The 17,194-nt window shown below is 46.6% G+C and overlaps 1 protein-coding gene across 3 annotated transcripts in view; it reads right to left on the reverse strand.

The window, feature by feature from the left end:
- The window catches only part of PIWIL1 (piwi like RNA-mediated gene silencing 1), a 394,474-nt gene that overhangs the window by 44,194 nt on the left and 333,086 nt on the right, over positions 1–17,194 (reverse strand). For all 3 annotated transcript variants that reach the window (XM_056533540.1, XM_056533559.1, XM_056533548.1), the window contains exon 17: positions 1,877–1,947. In XM_056533540.1, the coding sequence (XP_056389515.1) occupies positions 1,877–1,947 (71 nt within the window). The remainder of the gene's footprint in view (positions 1–1,876; positions 1,948–17,194) is intronic.

A 17,194-nucleotide genomic window follows, 5' to 3' on the forward strand; every position in this document is an offset into this window, starting at 1 on the left:
AAAGGAAAAGTTGGGGGCTATATCGGCATGTTAGTGTAAAAAAAATGAAAAAATGTACACTAACATGCTGGTGTTACCCCATACTTTTTATTTTCACAAGCGTTAAAAGGATGGGAGCGTAAAATGTTCTGCGGACACACAACAAGGCTCAGAATTGAGAGCGCACTATGTACATTTGAGGCCTAAATTGGCGATTTGCACAGGGGTGGCTGATTTTACAGCGGTTGACATAAACGCAAAAAAAGAAATACCCACATGTGACCCCATTTTGGAAACTACACGAAACAAGGGGTATAGTAAGCCTGAACACATGTGTATAATGAAAATTCTTCAAAGTTGGATGGAAAAATGAAAAAAACAAAAACAAAAAAAAAATTTCACTAAAATGATGGTTTTACCCTAAATTTTTCATTTTCATAAGGGAAAATAGGAAAAAAGCCCCACAAAATTTGTAACCCCATTTCTTCTGAGTAAGGACATACCCCATATGTGGATGTAAAGTGTTCTGCTGTTGGCGCACTACAATGCTCAGAAGAGGAAGAGCGCCATTGGGCTTTTGAAGAGAAAATTTGTCCCGAATTGAAGGACACATGTGTTTACAAAGCCCCCATAGTGCCAGAACAATGGACCCCCCCCCCCCCACATGTGACCGCATTTTGGAACCTACACCCCTCACGTAATGTAATAATGGGTACAGTGAGCATTTACGCACCACAGATTTTTGGAACAGTGGTCCGTGAAAATGAAAAATTTAATTTTTCATTTGCACAGCCCACTGTTCCAAAGAAAAACTTAAAAGGTCTTAACAGTAAATTTAGCTGTAGTGACCAGTGTCGGCAGCTGCTGCCAAGGCTAATAAAACCATGGGGTGCATCAATAGGGGCATAGATGCCCACGACAAGGAAATAATTCTACCGCTGAACAAATCACTAGTCAGACCGCACATAGAATACTGTGTACAGTACTGGGCACCAGTGTACAAGATATAGTGGAGCTGGAGAGGGTTCAAAGACGGGCAACCAGAGTAATACATGGAATGTGAGGACTACAATACCCAGAAAGATTATCAGAATTGGGGTTATTTAGTTTATAAAAAAGAAGGCTTAGGGGAGACCTAATAACTATGTATAAATATATCAGGGGACAGTACAGAGATCTCTCCCATGATCAATTTATACCCAGGACTGTATCTATAACAAGAGGGCATCCTCTACGTCTAGAGGAAAGAAGGTTTCTACACCAGCATAGACGGGGATTCTTTACTGTAAGAGCAGTGAGACTGTGGAATTCTCTGCCAGAGGAGGTGGTCATGGTGAACTCTGTAATAGAATTCAAAAAGGGTCTGGATGCATTTTTGGAGAGTAATAACATTACTGGTTATGTATACTAGATTTATAGGGACAGAACGTTGATCCAGGGATTTATTCTGACTGCCATATTTGGAGTCAGGAAGGAATTTAGTATGAGTTTTTTTTGCCTTCCTCTGGATCAACTCAACTCAATAGGGACTTATTAGGGTTATAGGTTGAACTTGATGGCCTCTGGTCTTTTTTCAACCTTATGAACTATGTTACTATATGATTCTGACCTAAACCACAAGAGCTAAATGTAGAGGGGCACTGTTCTAAATGATAAGATCATTAGAGTACACATGTACGTTATGGTCAAATGAATTCTGCTTTGCCATGTTTACAACATTTTGTAGTTCATATGGCAAGGATTTTTTTGCTGATCCAGATTTAAAATCTGCCTCTTCACTTTTTCATAGATTATATGTGCAAAAAGTTTTGCATTTTATGCCGTGAAAGTCACAACAAAGTTCTGTTGTGTGAACATGGCCTTATATAGCCAGTGCATTACATTTCCATTACATTACCTTGCATGCAGACTTTTAGTCCATCAACAATCTCTTGCTTTTGATCTTGCAGAATGCAGCGGGAAAACCATCTTAAAAATAAAACCATTTTTTTTTAAGTGAGATTAGTATAATATTGCTACAGAGATTTGACTAAGTGGAAACTTCACAATGTTGTTCGATGTGTATACAATACTTCAAGAAAACATGCTGCACTGCACCATCAATGTTTTCCAATAAGCACAGTACAAGATGGAATATTATCACAAATGACAAAACAAAGGCTAAAACATACAATTCTATAATATTGCCAAGCTTATTATCTAAGAATAGCAGGTTATGACTGTCAAGTTTTTTTTCTCTTTTTACAATTCAACACTCTGGTGTATAGGATTCTTAATTACTTTCCTAGGAGGTAAGGAAATAAAGGAAAAAACCCATTTAAGGCTAAGTTTCTACTTGGTTTATCTTTTGAAAAAGATGTTAGCTGTAAATGAGAAATCGCTAAATTCTTATTCCACTTGGCGTTTTTCACTTAGTTTTTTTTATCCTTTTTGTATTTTTTCACTCTTTTTTGGCATTTTTCAGATCGTTTGTAATCGCAGCATGTTGAGCCACTGGCGTTTTTTCTGTCAAAATCATGGCATTTTTCTCCCAAGTCTATGGGAGTGAAAAACGCAAAGAAAAACTATATGTGGGTTTTAACTTTGGCGTTTTTTCAGGCGGTTTTCATTCTTTTTTGGACTTATGCGATCCAAAAAAGTGATGGAGAAACCTTTTTTAATAACATTTTGTAGGGGACCATTAAAAAATAAAAAAGATACAGTACTGAAGGAAAAAATTGTATCTAACGAAATGTATCTTTTTTTATAACAAAATTTTTATTAATTTTTAAACAGGGATCAATTTATGTAGACGGGTGGGGACCTAAAAATGTAGCCGACAATAATAAAAATGTAGTGTGTGTGTTTTTCACTTTTTTTTCTTTGTTTTACATTTTTTAGGCAGTACTACTACTCCCAGCATAGAACACACTGTTTCATGATCAGAGTAGTAGTACCTGCGCTAATTGACAAATCACCCGTTGCGATCCTCCTGTATAATGTATAGATGCGGCCGCTCTTCTATGGTCCCCTGCACTGACGTATATATACACCTATTCATATTTCCCGCAAAGAGCTGTGATTGGCCAGATGGTTCCAGCCAATCACAGCTCTAGGAATATGTGTATATATACGGCAGTGCAGGGGACCATAGGAGAACGGACGCATCTATACATTTTACAGGAGGATCACAGCGGGTGTCAGCAATGATACCCGCTGTGATCTTTCCTTAACTGCAGGTACTACTACTCCCAACATGGAGCACACTCTGTTCAATGCTGGTAGCTGTAGTACCTGCATTAATAGACAGATCGCAGCGAGTGTCAGAAGTTACACTCACTGCGATCTATTAATGCAGATACTACAGCTCCCAGCATGGAGAAGAGTGTGCTCCATGTTGGTAGTAGTACTGTGATCGTCCTGTCTATAGCAGAGATGGAGCGACTGTATACAGCACTCGCATCTCTGCTCTGTACTCCGGCCACTCACTCATTGATATTTTCCTCAGAGCTGTGATTGGCTGTCACCATCTGGCCAATCACAGCTCTGGGCGGAAAATATGAATGATGTTCTATTCACATCACTGGCTGGAGTATAGAGCAGAGATGTGAGCGCTGTATAGAGCCGCATCTCTGCTATATTATGGACCATCGCATCGAGTGTCAGGACTGACACCTGGGGCGATATGTCTATAGTACAGGTAGTACTCCCAGTAGTAGTACTAACTAAAAATGTAAAAAATAGAGAAAAAAAGTGAAACACACACACACTTTTTAATTTTTAAACAAATGAAAAAACGTCAGAAAAAATAACAGACGCAGGAAAGTGCACTGGCGTTGTTTTCTACCCAAAGAATGCAGTACAATAAAGAAAAAAAACATTTAAGGCTAAGTTTCTACTTGGTTTATTTTTTGAAAAACACCAAGAAAAACGCCAGTTCTTTCGCATGGCGTTTTTTTGGCCAAAAAACACTGCGGCCAGATGTTAGCTGTAAATGAAGGAGAAATCGCAAAATTCTTATTCCCCTTGGCGTTTTTCACTTTGTTTTTTTTTTTCTTAGCCTTTTTGTGTTTTTTCACTCTTTTATTGGCATTTTTTCAGATCGTTGGTAATTGCAGCATGTTGAGCCACTGGCATTTTTTTCAGTCAAAATTGTGGCGTTTTTCTCTCAGTCCTGACACCCGGGGCGATATGTCTATAGTACAGGTACTAGGGATTGACCGATATCGTTTTTTTAGGGCCGCTACTGATAATCGGTGGAGGTTAGATATTATACCGATATTCCGGTATAAGTTATCGCCTATTTATCCCCCGGCGACACCGCTGCAGATCATTGATTTAAAGCGGGCCAGATGCAGGAAATTTTGTTATAAAATATATACATTTCGTTTAATAAAAATGTTTCCATCACTGCTGCATCCTTTTTTTTTTTTGGTACCCCACAAATTTTGGGTACCAAAAAAAGAAATGTCAAGGTGCAATTTTTACACAAATGAAAATACGCCAGATGCAGGAAATTGTAGAAACTTAGCCTAAAGGGTTGGCTGCTATATCTCCTAAAGGACAAAGCCTTGAGGTCACAGTAGGGTAGCACAGTATGGGCAAAATATGCGATATAATAAATAAATGGTGAAATCCCGCCATTTCATGTCCAATCTTGTCCCTTTTACAACTATCAACACATTTTATGCACACTGCCCATTTCACATCTCCTCCATTTAATCTCCCCCTGTCACATCTTCTCTTTATGTCCCATCCCCCCAACCCATCACATTCCTCCCCATCACATTTCCCCCCTTGTCACATTCCACCACCTGTAAAATTCCCCCTTGTCACATTTCTCCCCGTCACCCCCCCATCACAATCTTCCCCCCCTGTCACAATCCACCCCAACCAGGCCCCCCCCCCCCCCCCCCCTGTCACATTTCCCCATGTCACAATCTCCCCCCTGTCACCTTTTGTACTACAGCAATACACTAGGTTTCCCGGGATGTTTTCAAATCACCAACCCAGTGTGTTTGCTGATGAAAAATGAGATTTTTTAACACTTACCGTAAAATCTCTTTCTCGAAGGATCCATTGGGGGACAAAGACAGTGGGTGAATCTTGCTGTCTCTAGGAGGTGTGACACTATGGTGATAAAAAAAAAAAAGGTCAGCTCCTCCCAGCAGGATACATCCGCCTTCAGGCTCTGAGCTAGTCAGTTTAACCCCTTAAGGACACATGACGTACTGGAACGTCATGTGTCCACTCCCGATCTATAACGCGGGGCCACGGCGTGGCCCCGCGTCATAGCGGGTCGGGCTCGGCCTCTAACAACGGCTGGGACCCGTGGCTAATAGCGCGCGACATTGATCGCTGTGCCGCGCACTATTAACCCTTTAGACGCGGCGTTCAGGGTGAACGCCGCGTCTAAAGTGAAACTGAAACCATGCCGGTTAGCTCAGTGGGCTGTTCGGGATAGCTGCGGCGAAATCGCGGCATCCTGAACAGCTTACAGGACAGCGAGAGGGCCCCTACCTGCCTCCTCGCTGTCCGATCGCCGAATGGCTGCTCAGTGCCTGAGATCCAGGCCTGAGCAGTCAAGTGGCAGAATCATCGATCACTGGTTTCTTATGAGAAACCAGTGATCAATGATAAGATCAGTGTGTGCAGTGTTATAGGTCCCTATGGGATAGGTTTCCGAAATGGTAGACCGAATCCACCTAGAAATGGTGGCCTTGGAAGCAGGTTGTCCCTTGCGACGACCCTCCGTAAGGATGAAAAAGGAATCATACTGACGAAACGAAGAAGTGATGGAGAGAAGACCGAACAGCCCGAACCACTTCCAGCTTGTGCAGTAAGCGCTCCCTAGGGGGGGAATGAGCCGGGCTAAATGACGGGAGGACAATGTTCTCATTGAGATGAAAGGCCGAGACCACCTTAGGTAAAAAGGAAGGGTCTGGCCGGAAAACAACCTTGTCCTGGTGGATCACCAGAAACGGAGGACGGCAGGAAAGAGCTGCCAATTCAGACACCCTCCGGATGGAGGTGATAGCCACCAGAAACGCCACTTTCCAAGAAAGGAGGCGGAGAGACACCTCTCTAAGGGGCTCAAAGGGTGCACCCTGGAGGGCACTCAGGACCAAATTCAAGTCCCAAAAAGGAGAGGGAGACCGATAAGGAGGAACAGCGTGCGCCACTCCTTGCAGGAAGGTTCGGACATGAGGATTAGAAGCCAGGGGCCGCTGGAAAAGAACAGTAAGGGCCGAAACCTGAGCCTTAACCTCTTAAGGACCCAGGACGTATGAGTACGTCCTGGGTCCCGGTCCTGCGATATAACGCGGGGTCACACGGTGACCCCGCATCATATCGCGGTGGGCCCGGCGTCATAGTGAAGCCGGGACCCGCCTCTAATAGCGCGCGGCACTGATCGCTGTGCCGCGCGCTATTAACCCTTTTGCCGCGCGGCTAAAAACGAAAGTAAAATGTGCCGGTTAGCTAAGGGAGCTGTTCGGGATCGCCGCGGTATAATCGCGGCATCCCGAACAGCTGTAGCACAGGAGGAGGTCTTCTTACCTTCTCCTGTGCTGTCCGATCGCCGAATGAATGCTTTAAGCCTGAGATCCAGGCTTGAGCATTCAATCGCCGAAAACACTGATTGATCCATTCCTATGGAGATGGATCAATCAGTGTAAAAGATCAGTACATGCAATGTTATAGTCCCCTATAGGAGCTATAATATTGCATAAGAAAAGTGTAAAAAAATCAGTAACCCTTTCAATTATCCCTTCCCCTAATAAAAGTTTGACTCACCCGGCATTTCCAAAAATAAAAAAAACATTATGTAAATAATAATAAAAATAAACATATGTGGTATCGCCGCGTGCGGAAATGTCCGAATTATAAAAATATACCGCTTTTTAAACTGATCGTTCAATGGCGTACGCGCAAAAAAATTCCAAAGTCCAAAATAGCGCATTTTTGATCACTTTTAATACCACAAAAAAGTGAATAAAAAGTGTGATCAATACAAAAATGGTACCGCTAAAAACTTCAGATGACGGCGCAAAAAATGAGTCCTCAAAGCGCCCTGAACACAGAAAAATAAAAGTTATAGGGGTCAAAAGATGACCATTTTAAACGTATACATTTTCCTGCATGTATTCATGATTTTTTTCGGAAGTGATACAAATTCAAACCTATACAAGTAGGGTATCATTTTAACCTTATGGACCTACAGAATAAAGATAAGGTATAATTTTTGACAAAAAATGTACTGCGTAACAACAGAAGCCCCCAAAACTTACAAAACAGTGTTTTTTCATCAATTTTGTCGCACATTTTTTTTCCCGTTTCACCGTAGATTTTTGGGTAAAATGACTAATGTCATTACAAAGTAGAATTAGTGACGCAAAAATTAAGCCATTATATATAATTTTAGGTGAAAATTTTTAAGAGTTATGATTTTTAAAGTTAAGGAGGAAAAATTGAAAATGAAAAAACGGAAAAAGCCCGGGTCCTTAAGGGGTTAAGGGAACTGAGAGACAACCCCAGTTCCAACCCCGACTGTAAAAAGAAGAGAAGACGGGGAACAGAGAAGGTCACCGGGGAGAAGTCCTGAGCTTCACACCAACGAAAATAAGACTAGGGACCCGCCCCCCTGACCTATCGCACCGCGTCGCACCCCCCACTGTAGTGCTGGGCGGTATATCGGTATGAACTGGATACCGTTTTTTTTCCCTCCCACAGTATGGATTTTTGCCCATACCGCTATATCGGTCTGGCCCCTCCCCCACCCTCCGAAAAAATTTTACTTACCCGTAATGGGGGTGGTCTGGGCCATCCATCCTTCCTGTAGTGTCCGGCGGCATTCCGGGTGGAGGGTGAACCGGTCCGAGCTGTCCTTCTCCGGGGGTCCTCTTCTCCACTCCGGGCAGGCTCCGGCCTAGTACGCTGCATAGACGCCACTACGTCGTGACGTCAGGTGCGTCGCTGCGCAGCGGCGTCTATGCAGCGTTACTAGGCTGGAGCCTGCCCGGAGTGGAGAAGAGGACCCCCGGAGAAGGACAGCCCGTACCGGTTCACCCTTCACCCGGAATGCCGCAGGAAACTATAGGAAGGATACATGGCCCGGACCACCCTCCCCGGACGGTCCCTGCAGCAACTGGGAAGGTGAGTCAGGGTTCTGGGATGGACAGGGGTCTGTATAATATACTATACCTACAGTAGGCCCTCCAGCTGTTGCAAAACTACAACTCCCAGCATGCCCGGACAGCCAACGGCTGGAGGCACCCCTAGGCGCAGTGCGGCGCGGCGAGCGGTGATAGGTCTCAGGACCCCGGACAGGCAGAGGGAGAGAAGCAGGTGGCCGCGGCGGCCTATGGCACCGCAAAAGCCACTGCAGTGCATTGATTTAAAGCGCCCGCTTTAAATCAATGATCTGCAGCGGTGTCACAGGGGGATAAATGGCCGATAACTTATACCGGAATATCGGTATAAGTTATCGGCTATCGGCCCTAACCTCCCCAGATTATCGGTATCGGCCCTAAAAAAATTATATTGGTCGATCCCTACCAAGTACGGTAGTAAATCCTTGCAGAGGAGGGCTTAAGAGCCTTGAGCATGGTGCGAATGACTTGGGAAGAGAACCCGTGGGCCCTCAAAACCGCGGTCTCAACAGTCACGCTGTCAAATGCAGCAACTGTAAATTGGGGTGGCAAAGAGGACCCTGAGAGAGCAGGTCCGGATGGAGCGGAAGGCGCAGTGGAGCGTCGTCCAGGAGCCTGACTATGTCGGCGTACCACGACCTTCGGGGCCAATCTGGAGCTACCAGAATGGAGGTGACGCCCTCTGCCTTGAGCTTCCTCAGCACCCTAGGAAGAAGCGGAAGAGGAGGGAACAGATAGGGTAGGGCAAACCCCGCCCAAGGAATCACTAGGGCGTCCATGGCCAGATCCTGAGGGTCCCGGGACTTGGACACAAACGGAAGGATCTTCCGATTGTGCCGGGACGCGAAGAGGTTCACGTCCGGAATGCCCCAGAGGTCGCAGAGGTGCGCGAAGACCTCTGGATGTACAGGGGTCGGGTGAGGACCGGCTGAGGAAGTCCGCTTCCCAGTTGAGCACCCCCGGGATGTGAATCGCAAAGATGGCTGGAACCTTGCTCTCCGCCCAGGAGAAAATCTTGGTCACCTCGGCCATGGCTGCCGAGCTGTGAGTGCCGCCCTGACGATTTATGTACGCCACGATAGTGGCATTGTCCGACTGAACGCGGACAGGACGGGACTGAAGATGGGACTCCCAATGAAGAAGACAAAGAAGAATTGCCCGTAAATCCAATATGTTTATCGGAAGAAGGGTCTCCTGGGCAGACCAGAGTATCTGAACCGTCCAATCCCTGAACATGCCGCCCAGGCCTGACAGGCTGGCATCCGTTGTAACAACCTGCCAGTGAAGGGGAAGAAACGACCGCCTTGGGAGAAGAAGGGGGTGCGGAGCCACCAGAGCAGAGACTGACGGACCCTGAGAGGGAGAACAATCTGACAATCGAGGGACAAAGGAGACCTGTTCCACCGAGAAAGAATCGCCAGTTGGAGGGGGCGGTAAAGAAACTGGGCAAAAAGGTACGGCCTCCATAGTTGCCACCATCTGACCCAGGACTTCCATACAAGTGCGGATGGAGACTGATACCTGGGTCCGCAGGGAGCGGACCCCGGACCGGAGCGCCAGACGCATGTCCGGCGGGAGATGAATTCGGGCAGAGACCGTGTCGAAGATAAGTCCCAGAAAGGTTAGAGACTGGGTAGGACGGAGGACTGACTTGTCCTGGTTGACCATCCACCCGAAGCGAGTCAGAGTGTGGAGAGTGATGTCCAGATTCTCCAGAGTCTGGGCCCTGGTGGGAGCCTTGATGAGAAGGTTGTCCAGATAGGGTATCACCAAGATTCCCCTCGACCGTAACAGGCCCATCACTGGCGCAAGGACCTTTGTAAAGACCCGAGGAGCTGTGGCTAGACCGAAGGGGAGGGCTACAAATTGAAAGTGCCCCTCCGGAACCGCAAAGCGGAGGTACCGATGATGGCCCGGAAAAATTGATGAAAGGAACTCCCCTTGTTCCAGGGACGCCACTACCGAACGGAGAGATTCCATTCGGAAGTGGCGGATGAGAAGATGAAGATTGAGACGCTTGACGTCTAGGATTGGTTACACAGAACTGTCCTTCTTGGGGACCACAAAAAGATTTGAATAGAAACCCCGAAACCGTTCCCTTGGAGGAACGATAAACCCCTGGAGAAGCAGAGACTGGAGAGACCGGGGGGCCGGGGATCGAAAAAAGTGATCCCTCGGAAGGGAGGCGAATTCGATTCGGTAACCGTTGGATACCACATCCCTGACCCATGAGTCCTGAATGTGTGAGGTCCAAATGTCCCAAAAAAGCAATAGACGACCTCGCACCCGAGAAGAAACCGCGGGTGGGGGCCTCACTTCATGCAGAAGTGGGTTTGCGGTTGCCTGATTTGGGCACAAAACGGCCAGACCGACTGGAGTCTGACTTCCAAGACGGGCGTGCCCGGAACGAGGGAGCCTTCTTGTCCCGTGAGGGCACCTGCCCGGACCCTTTACTGGAGCCAGAGGTCCGAAAGGAAAAGGACTTCCTTCGGGAAATAGGGCAAGCCTTATTTTGAGGTAACAAGGAACTCTTACCTCCCGTTGCCTCAGAGATAATCTCATCAAGGCGTTTGCCAAAAAGACGGCCACCCGTAAAGGGAAGCTCAGTGAGAGACTTTTTGCGGCATCCGCATTCCAAGCTTTAAGCCACATAGAGCGGCGGAGAGCCGCTAGGTGACCCACAGCAAAGGCAGAACAACGCGTTGACTGCATGGAAGCTGCGCACAGGAAGTCCCCAGCTTTAGAGCATTGGAGAGCCAGAGCAGATAGATCCTCTGGGGGGGGGGGGGGGTATCCCGCTAAGATATCCTAATGGAGCTTTTGGCACCACTCCGACAGGGCCTTGGACACCCATGTTGAGGCGAAGATGGGAAGAGAAGAGCCAACTGCTTCAGAGGCAAACTTTGCTAAGGATTCTACCTTCTTGTCCGTGGGATCCTTGAAGGCAGCGGCATCTGCCAGAGGCAGTGTAGTCGCCTTAGAGATCCGAGAGATTGGTGGATCCACTGAGCGAGGGGAAACCACCTTAGAAGATAACGGATGGATAACGTTCTTGAATCGTCTTGATTCCTGGGAACCTCTTATCTGGATGTTTCCATGCAGATTCCAGAATGTCGTCAAAGTCAGCATGAGAGCTGGACCTTTGAGGTGTTGGCTTAGCACGATGAAAGGATACTCCTGGATTGCCATCCAAAGATCCTGGGTCCTCTAAGTGAAAGGTGTCCCTTATGAGTTCACCGTTGCAATTGAGTCCGAGTGGTCCTCTGAGTCAGATGCCGGCTCGGAAGCCTCGTCCACCAGTTCACCAGGGGAATGTGAATGAGTAGAGGCAGTCGTGGAGGGGGCAACCCTGACCGGGTACGCAGCTCTGGCGTGGTAGCGCGGCGACTCCGAGAACGTTCTCTGGAGGAGCGACGTTTGTGCCCAGATTACAGGGGGCGCTGGATCCACGAGGGGAACGCTCACGTCTATCTGAAGACTCAATGGAAGAGTCAGACGAGGCACCCCTAGTACGCTTGTGAGAGCATGAAGTATGTGGAGACAAGGAGCGCGCCCTCTCAGAGGCCCTGCGCAGGGAAGACCCCTTCAAGGCGGACACCACTTCCTGGGAGGCCTCAGCCACCGAACGGGAGACTTGGGTCATGTCAGCCATATACTGGGTCAGGGAAGAAACCCAGGCTGGTGGAGCGGCTGAACCCACCGGAACCGAAAGGGCATCAGGGGGTACCAGGGGAGCAGGCAGGGCAAATGGGCTCAGCAGAGCCAGACATCTTGGTATTAGAGTGCTTACAGACAAAATAAGTCACTGAAGTTCCAGGTTTCTGTTTAGAGGGAGGAACAGCTCTGGGTACGGACATAATGTGAAAAAAGACAGGAACTTTCTCACCCTAGTCTGTGTCTCCTGTCAGCTGCAGCGAGGAGAACTCGGCTCCGTGCAGCTAGAGTGAAGGAATAGGCCAGCCAATAGGAAGAGAGGAGCGTGCCTGAAGCTAGGCACTAACTAACTGACCCCTTCTTACTGAAAATCGCGCCCACGGCGCTGATTGGAGGCTGCTTCGCACCTCTGAGAGCTCCCAGCCCTGTGGGCGGAGCTATAGACTGCCGAAAAGAAACTATAATGGCGCCCGCTCCTTGTCCCGAGCGCACATGTCAGCTGCATATGCGCTCGGGGGAATAGAGCAGGAGGCCTATACGCCGACAGAGACTGACGGAGAAAGTGAAAGTAAGCCGGCGCTGAAAGCTCCCGGCCCGTATCAGCGTCGCGGCTGTCAGCCGCATATAAGGCGCTGCCGGCGAAGTGAAAGCAAGCCGGCACTGAGAGCACCCGGCCCTTATCAGCGCCGCAGCTGACAACCGCATATAAGGCGCTGTGGACATAGTCGCACTAAAACACACACACACACACACACATACAATGAAGTGCCCCATATATTACATGCCCCCTCAGGTGCCACTGCGCCCCCAGAATAAAAGTGCAGCCCCTGTATAAGCCAGTCTCATAACCTGAAGGGTGGGCCAAAAACAGGGGGTCTCCAGAGGTTGCAAGTCCGTACCTATGGAGAAAAGGGGGAAGTACTTACCTCAGTCAGAAAAACTTACCTAATGGAGTCTTCAGTGAAGTCTTCAGTCAGCTTTAGTTACCTGCATCACACCTGGCTGCTATGCGCAAGCGAGGCGAGCAGGGAAATAGGGGGACCCGGACCCATGGGGTACCAACCCAGGCGCTGACCGTTGGCGAGGGGGGGTGAACAGCGCATATACGCAATGTCTGTGCCCCCTTACTCGCAATGGGGAAACAGGGAACCGGAGTCCCTGAGTCCCCACCTGAAAACGGAAAAGAAAAGGGAATAAAAAAACGAACACGTCCCTGTACTAGGAAAACAAAAAATCAGAAGACCTGGTCTGGAGAATTCCAGACCATGTCCACCTCCTTCAGACACTAAGCTTAAACTGATTAGCTCAGAGCCTGAAGGCGGGTATATCCTGCTGGGAGGAGCCGACTTTTTTTTATTACCATAGTGTCACACCTCCTAGAGACAGCAGCATACACCCACGGTCTGTGTCCCCCAATGGAGCCGATAGAGAAATATAATTTTTACATTTAAATGGCCCCTTTATACATTTTTTTTTATTGTCGGCTACATTTTTAGGTCCCTACCCACCCACATAAATTGATCCCTGTTTAAAAATTAACATTAACATTTTTTTCTTTTTTTGTCTTTCCAATTTTCGGGAGTGGACAGGGACCAAAAAATTCAGTGCTCAATATTAAAAGTGGGGCTAAAAAAAAAAAAGTAAAGTGAAAATGAAAAACAATTATGATTTAGAACGAAAACTAGAAAAAATATATGAAATGCACTCCTCATTCATTTTTAATATTGAGCACTGAATTTTCTGGTCCCTGCCACCTCCCAAAAATTGAAAGACAAAAAAAAAAAAAAAGTAATGTTAACTTGAAAAATTATGTGGACGGGAAGAGACCTAAAATATGTAGCAGACAATACTAAAAATGTATCTAATCGACTAATAGACAAATCGTCCTGGGTGTCACTCCTGACACCTGATGTGATTGTCCATAATATAGCAGAGATGCGGAGCAGCTCTATACAGCGCTCGCATCTCTGCACTATACTCCGGGCCGGGGAGTGATGTGAATAGAAATTCACATCACTCATTCATATTTTCCGCCCAGAGTGGGGATTGGCTGGATGGTGGAATGGTGAGTGGCCAGCCGGAGTACAGAGCAGAGATATGAGCGCAGGAGAAAGCTGATCCGCATCTCAGGGATGAAGGATGATCCCAACGAGAGACACACGCTGTGATCTGTCCTTAACTGCGGGTACTACTGCTCTCAACATGAGCACACACTGCTCCATGCTGGGAGCTGTCGTACCTGCATTAACAGACAGATCGCAGTGAGTGTCACTCCTGACACCCACTGTGATCCTCCTGTATAATGTATAGATGCGGCCGGCCGCTCTTCTATGGTCCCCTGCACTGACGTATATATACACCTATTCATATTTTCCCAGAGAGTTGTGATTGGCTGGAACCCTCTGGTCAATCATAGCTCTCTGCGGGAAATATGAATAGGTGTATATATACGGCAGTGCAGAGGACCATAGAAGAGCGGCCGTCCACATCTATAAATGATACAGAAGGATTGCAACAGGTGTCAGAAGTGACACGGGCGATCTGTCAATTAGTACAGGTACAACTACTCTCATCATGGAACAGTGTGTTCCATGCTTGGAGTAGTAGCACGACCTAAAAATGTAAAAAAAAAAAAAAGTGAAAAAATCACATACACACACAATACATTTTTATTAGGCTTCTTTCACACTATAGATTATTAATCCGTTATTAAAATTCCGGTTTCTGTATTGTATAATAAAAAAATGGATGTATAATTACGAATGATATAACGGGTGCAAACGGCTGAATAACTTCTGTCAAAATATGCGTTAAGACCAGTTATAACATCCGTCATGTACCGTTATTTTATGGCCGTTTTAACACCTCTGCCTACAGACTCCCGCAGCCAGGACAACTACTACTCTCATCATGGAACAGACTTGTTTCCATGATGGGAGTAGTAGTTCCCAGGCTGATGAAGTCTGCCAGTGGCTGGGGAGGCTACGTTAGTGTGTGTACTACTACCCCCATCATGGGACAGACTCTGTTCCATGATGGGGGTTGTAGTACAGGGGCTGAGGGATTGTTCGCACCGGGTCTCATTTCTTAGACCCAATGCGATCAGAAGTTATTAAACAGGGGAACGGGCTAAATTCCCCACTGGGAGCCCTGAATGGACAGTATAGAGGAGCCATTCAGGGCTCCCGGTAGTATTTTTAAACTTACAGTGTGCCTAATTACTGTATAATCACATTCCCCCTGACTTAAAGGGGTATTCCAGGCAAAAACTTTTTTTTTAATATATCAACTGGCTCGGGAAAGTTAAACAGATTTGTAAATTACTTCTATTAAAAAATCTTAATCCTTCCAATAGTTATTAGCTTCTGAAGTTTTCTGTCTAACTGCTCAATGATGATGTCACGTCCCGGGAGCTGTGTATGATGGGAGAATATCCCCATAGGAGCTGCACAGCTCCCGGGACGTGAGTCATCAGAGCAGTTAGACAGAAAACAGCAACTCAACTTCACAAGCTAATAACTATTGGAAGGATTAAGATTTTTTAATAGAAGTAATTTACAAATCTGTTTAACTTTCCGGAGCCAGTTGAGATATAAAAAAAAGTTTTTGCCTGGAATACACCTTTAAGTATATTCATTTTATTCCCCCCATGTGTGTCAAAGCGCACAGCAGGGACATAACATTCCATTCTCTGCTGCTTCATTCACTGCTGCCGATTCCAGACATATCCCTGCTGCTGCCCTGCTCTAAGCGCAATCAGAGCGCACAGCAGGGACATGCCCAACTGAGATGAGCAGTGGGGAATAGACTGACATGTCCCCGCTTTGCGCTCTGATTGGGCTTGGAGCAGGGCAGCAGCAAGGACATGTCAGGTGGCGGTGGGGAATGAATGAAGCAGTGCACAGGGGGGACAGGTCAGGTATCGGCGGCGAATGGAGCGCTATAACAGCACACAGGGAAGACAGTTACCTTCATTCTCCGCTGCACCTCTCTATCAGATACGGAAATGAGCAGCAGGGAATGGAATGACATGTCCCTGCTGTGCGCTGTGACAGCCCTAGAAGATGACCAGGCAGAAGGCAGGGGGGAGGGAATCATACATATACACATGGGGGAATAAAATGAATATACTTAAGTCAGGGGCAAAGTGAACAAACAGTAATTAGGCACACTGTAAGTTTACAAAACCCCGCCGGCAGCCCTGAATGGCTCCTCTGTAAAGGTCATTCAGGGCTTCCAGCGGGGAATTTAAAAATGAAAGTAAAAATACATTGTACATCGCAGGGGAGTGGAGCATGCCGGCCGCTCTCGTTTAATAACTTCTGATTGCATCTGGTCTCAGAAGTGAAAAGCGGTGCGATCAATCCCTCAGCCCCTGTACTACAACCCCCATCATGGAAAAGTGTCTATTCCATGATGGGGGTAATAGTCCAAAAACTATGTAGCCTCCCCTGCCACCGGCAGACTCACGCAGTCAGGGAACTACTACTCCCATCATGGAAACAAGTCTGTTCCATGATGGGAGTAGTAGTAGTCCCGGCTGGGGGAGTCTGCCGACGGCTGATGCCAATAAATGGCATCACTTTGCATCCGTTATGAGAATGGTCCGTTTAGGAGGCAATAATGGAGAAAATATGAACATTAGCTATCGAAAAAAGTGATGGAGATACCTTTATTAATAAAATTTCGTAGGGTACCATTAAAAAAAATTATAATAAAAAAAGATACAGTAGTGATGGAAAAATTGTATTTAACAAAATGTATCTTTATTATAACGACATTTTAATTCATTTTTAAACAGGGATCAATTTATGTGGACAGGCATGGCAGTAAAAATGTAGCCGATAATAAAAATGTAGTGTGTGTGTGTTTTTCACTTTTTTTTTTTTTTTTTTTTTTTAAGGTAGTACTAGTACTCCAAGCACTCCTGTTCGACACATTGCGATCCTCCTGTATAATGTATAGATTCAGCCCCTGCAGATATGGTCCCCTGATGCCGTATATGTACCTATTCATATTTACTTCAGAGAGCTGTGATGGCCAGATGGTTCCAGCCACTCCTGCCGCCCGCATCATACATTATAGCGGACAATCGCATTGGGTGTCAGAAGTGACACTTGTTGCGATCTGTCTATTAATGCAATTACTACAGCTCCCAGCATGGAGCAGAGTGTGCTCCATATTGGGAGCAGTAGTACCTATAGTTGAGGACTGATCACAGCAAGTGTCACTCCTTACACCAGCTGCGATCATCCTATCTATTGCAAAGATGCGAGTGCAGGAGAAAGCCGCTCACATCTATACATTATACAGGACAATTGCAGGGGTGTCGTTAATGAAGAAATTCATTATTTAGAATCAAATTTCAGTCCGAATCGAATTTTGCCTGAAATTCGGAACAAATTTGACTTTGTCAGACTCGATTCGCTCAT

This window comes from Hyla sarda, chromosome 1, assembly GCF_029499605.1.
Source record: "Hyla sarda isolate aHylSar1 chromosome 1, aHylSar1.hap1, whole genome shotgun sequence".
NCBI classification, from domain to species: domain Eukaryota; kingdom Metazoa; phylum Chordata; class Amphibia; order Anura; family Hylidae; genus Hyla; species Hyla sarda.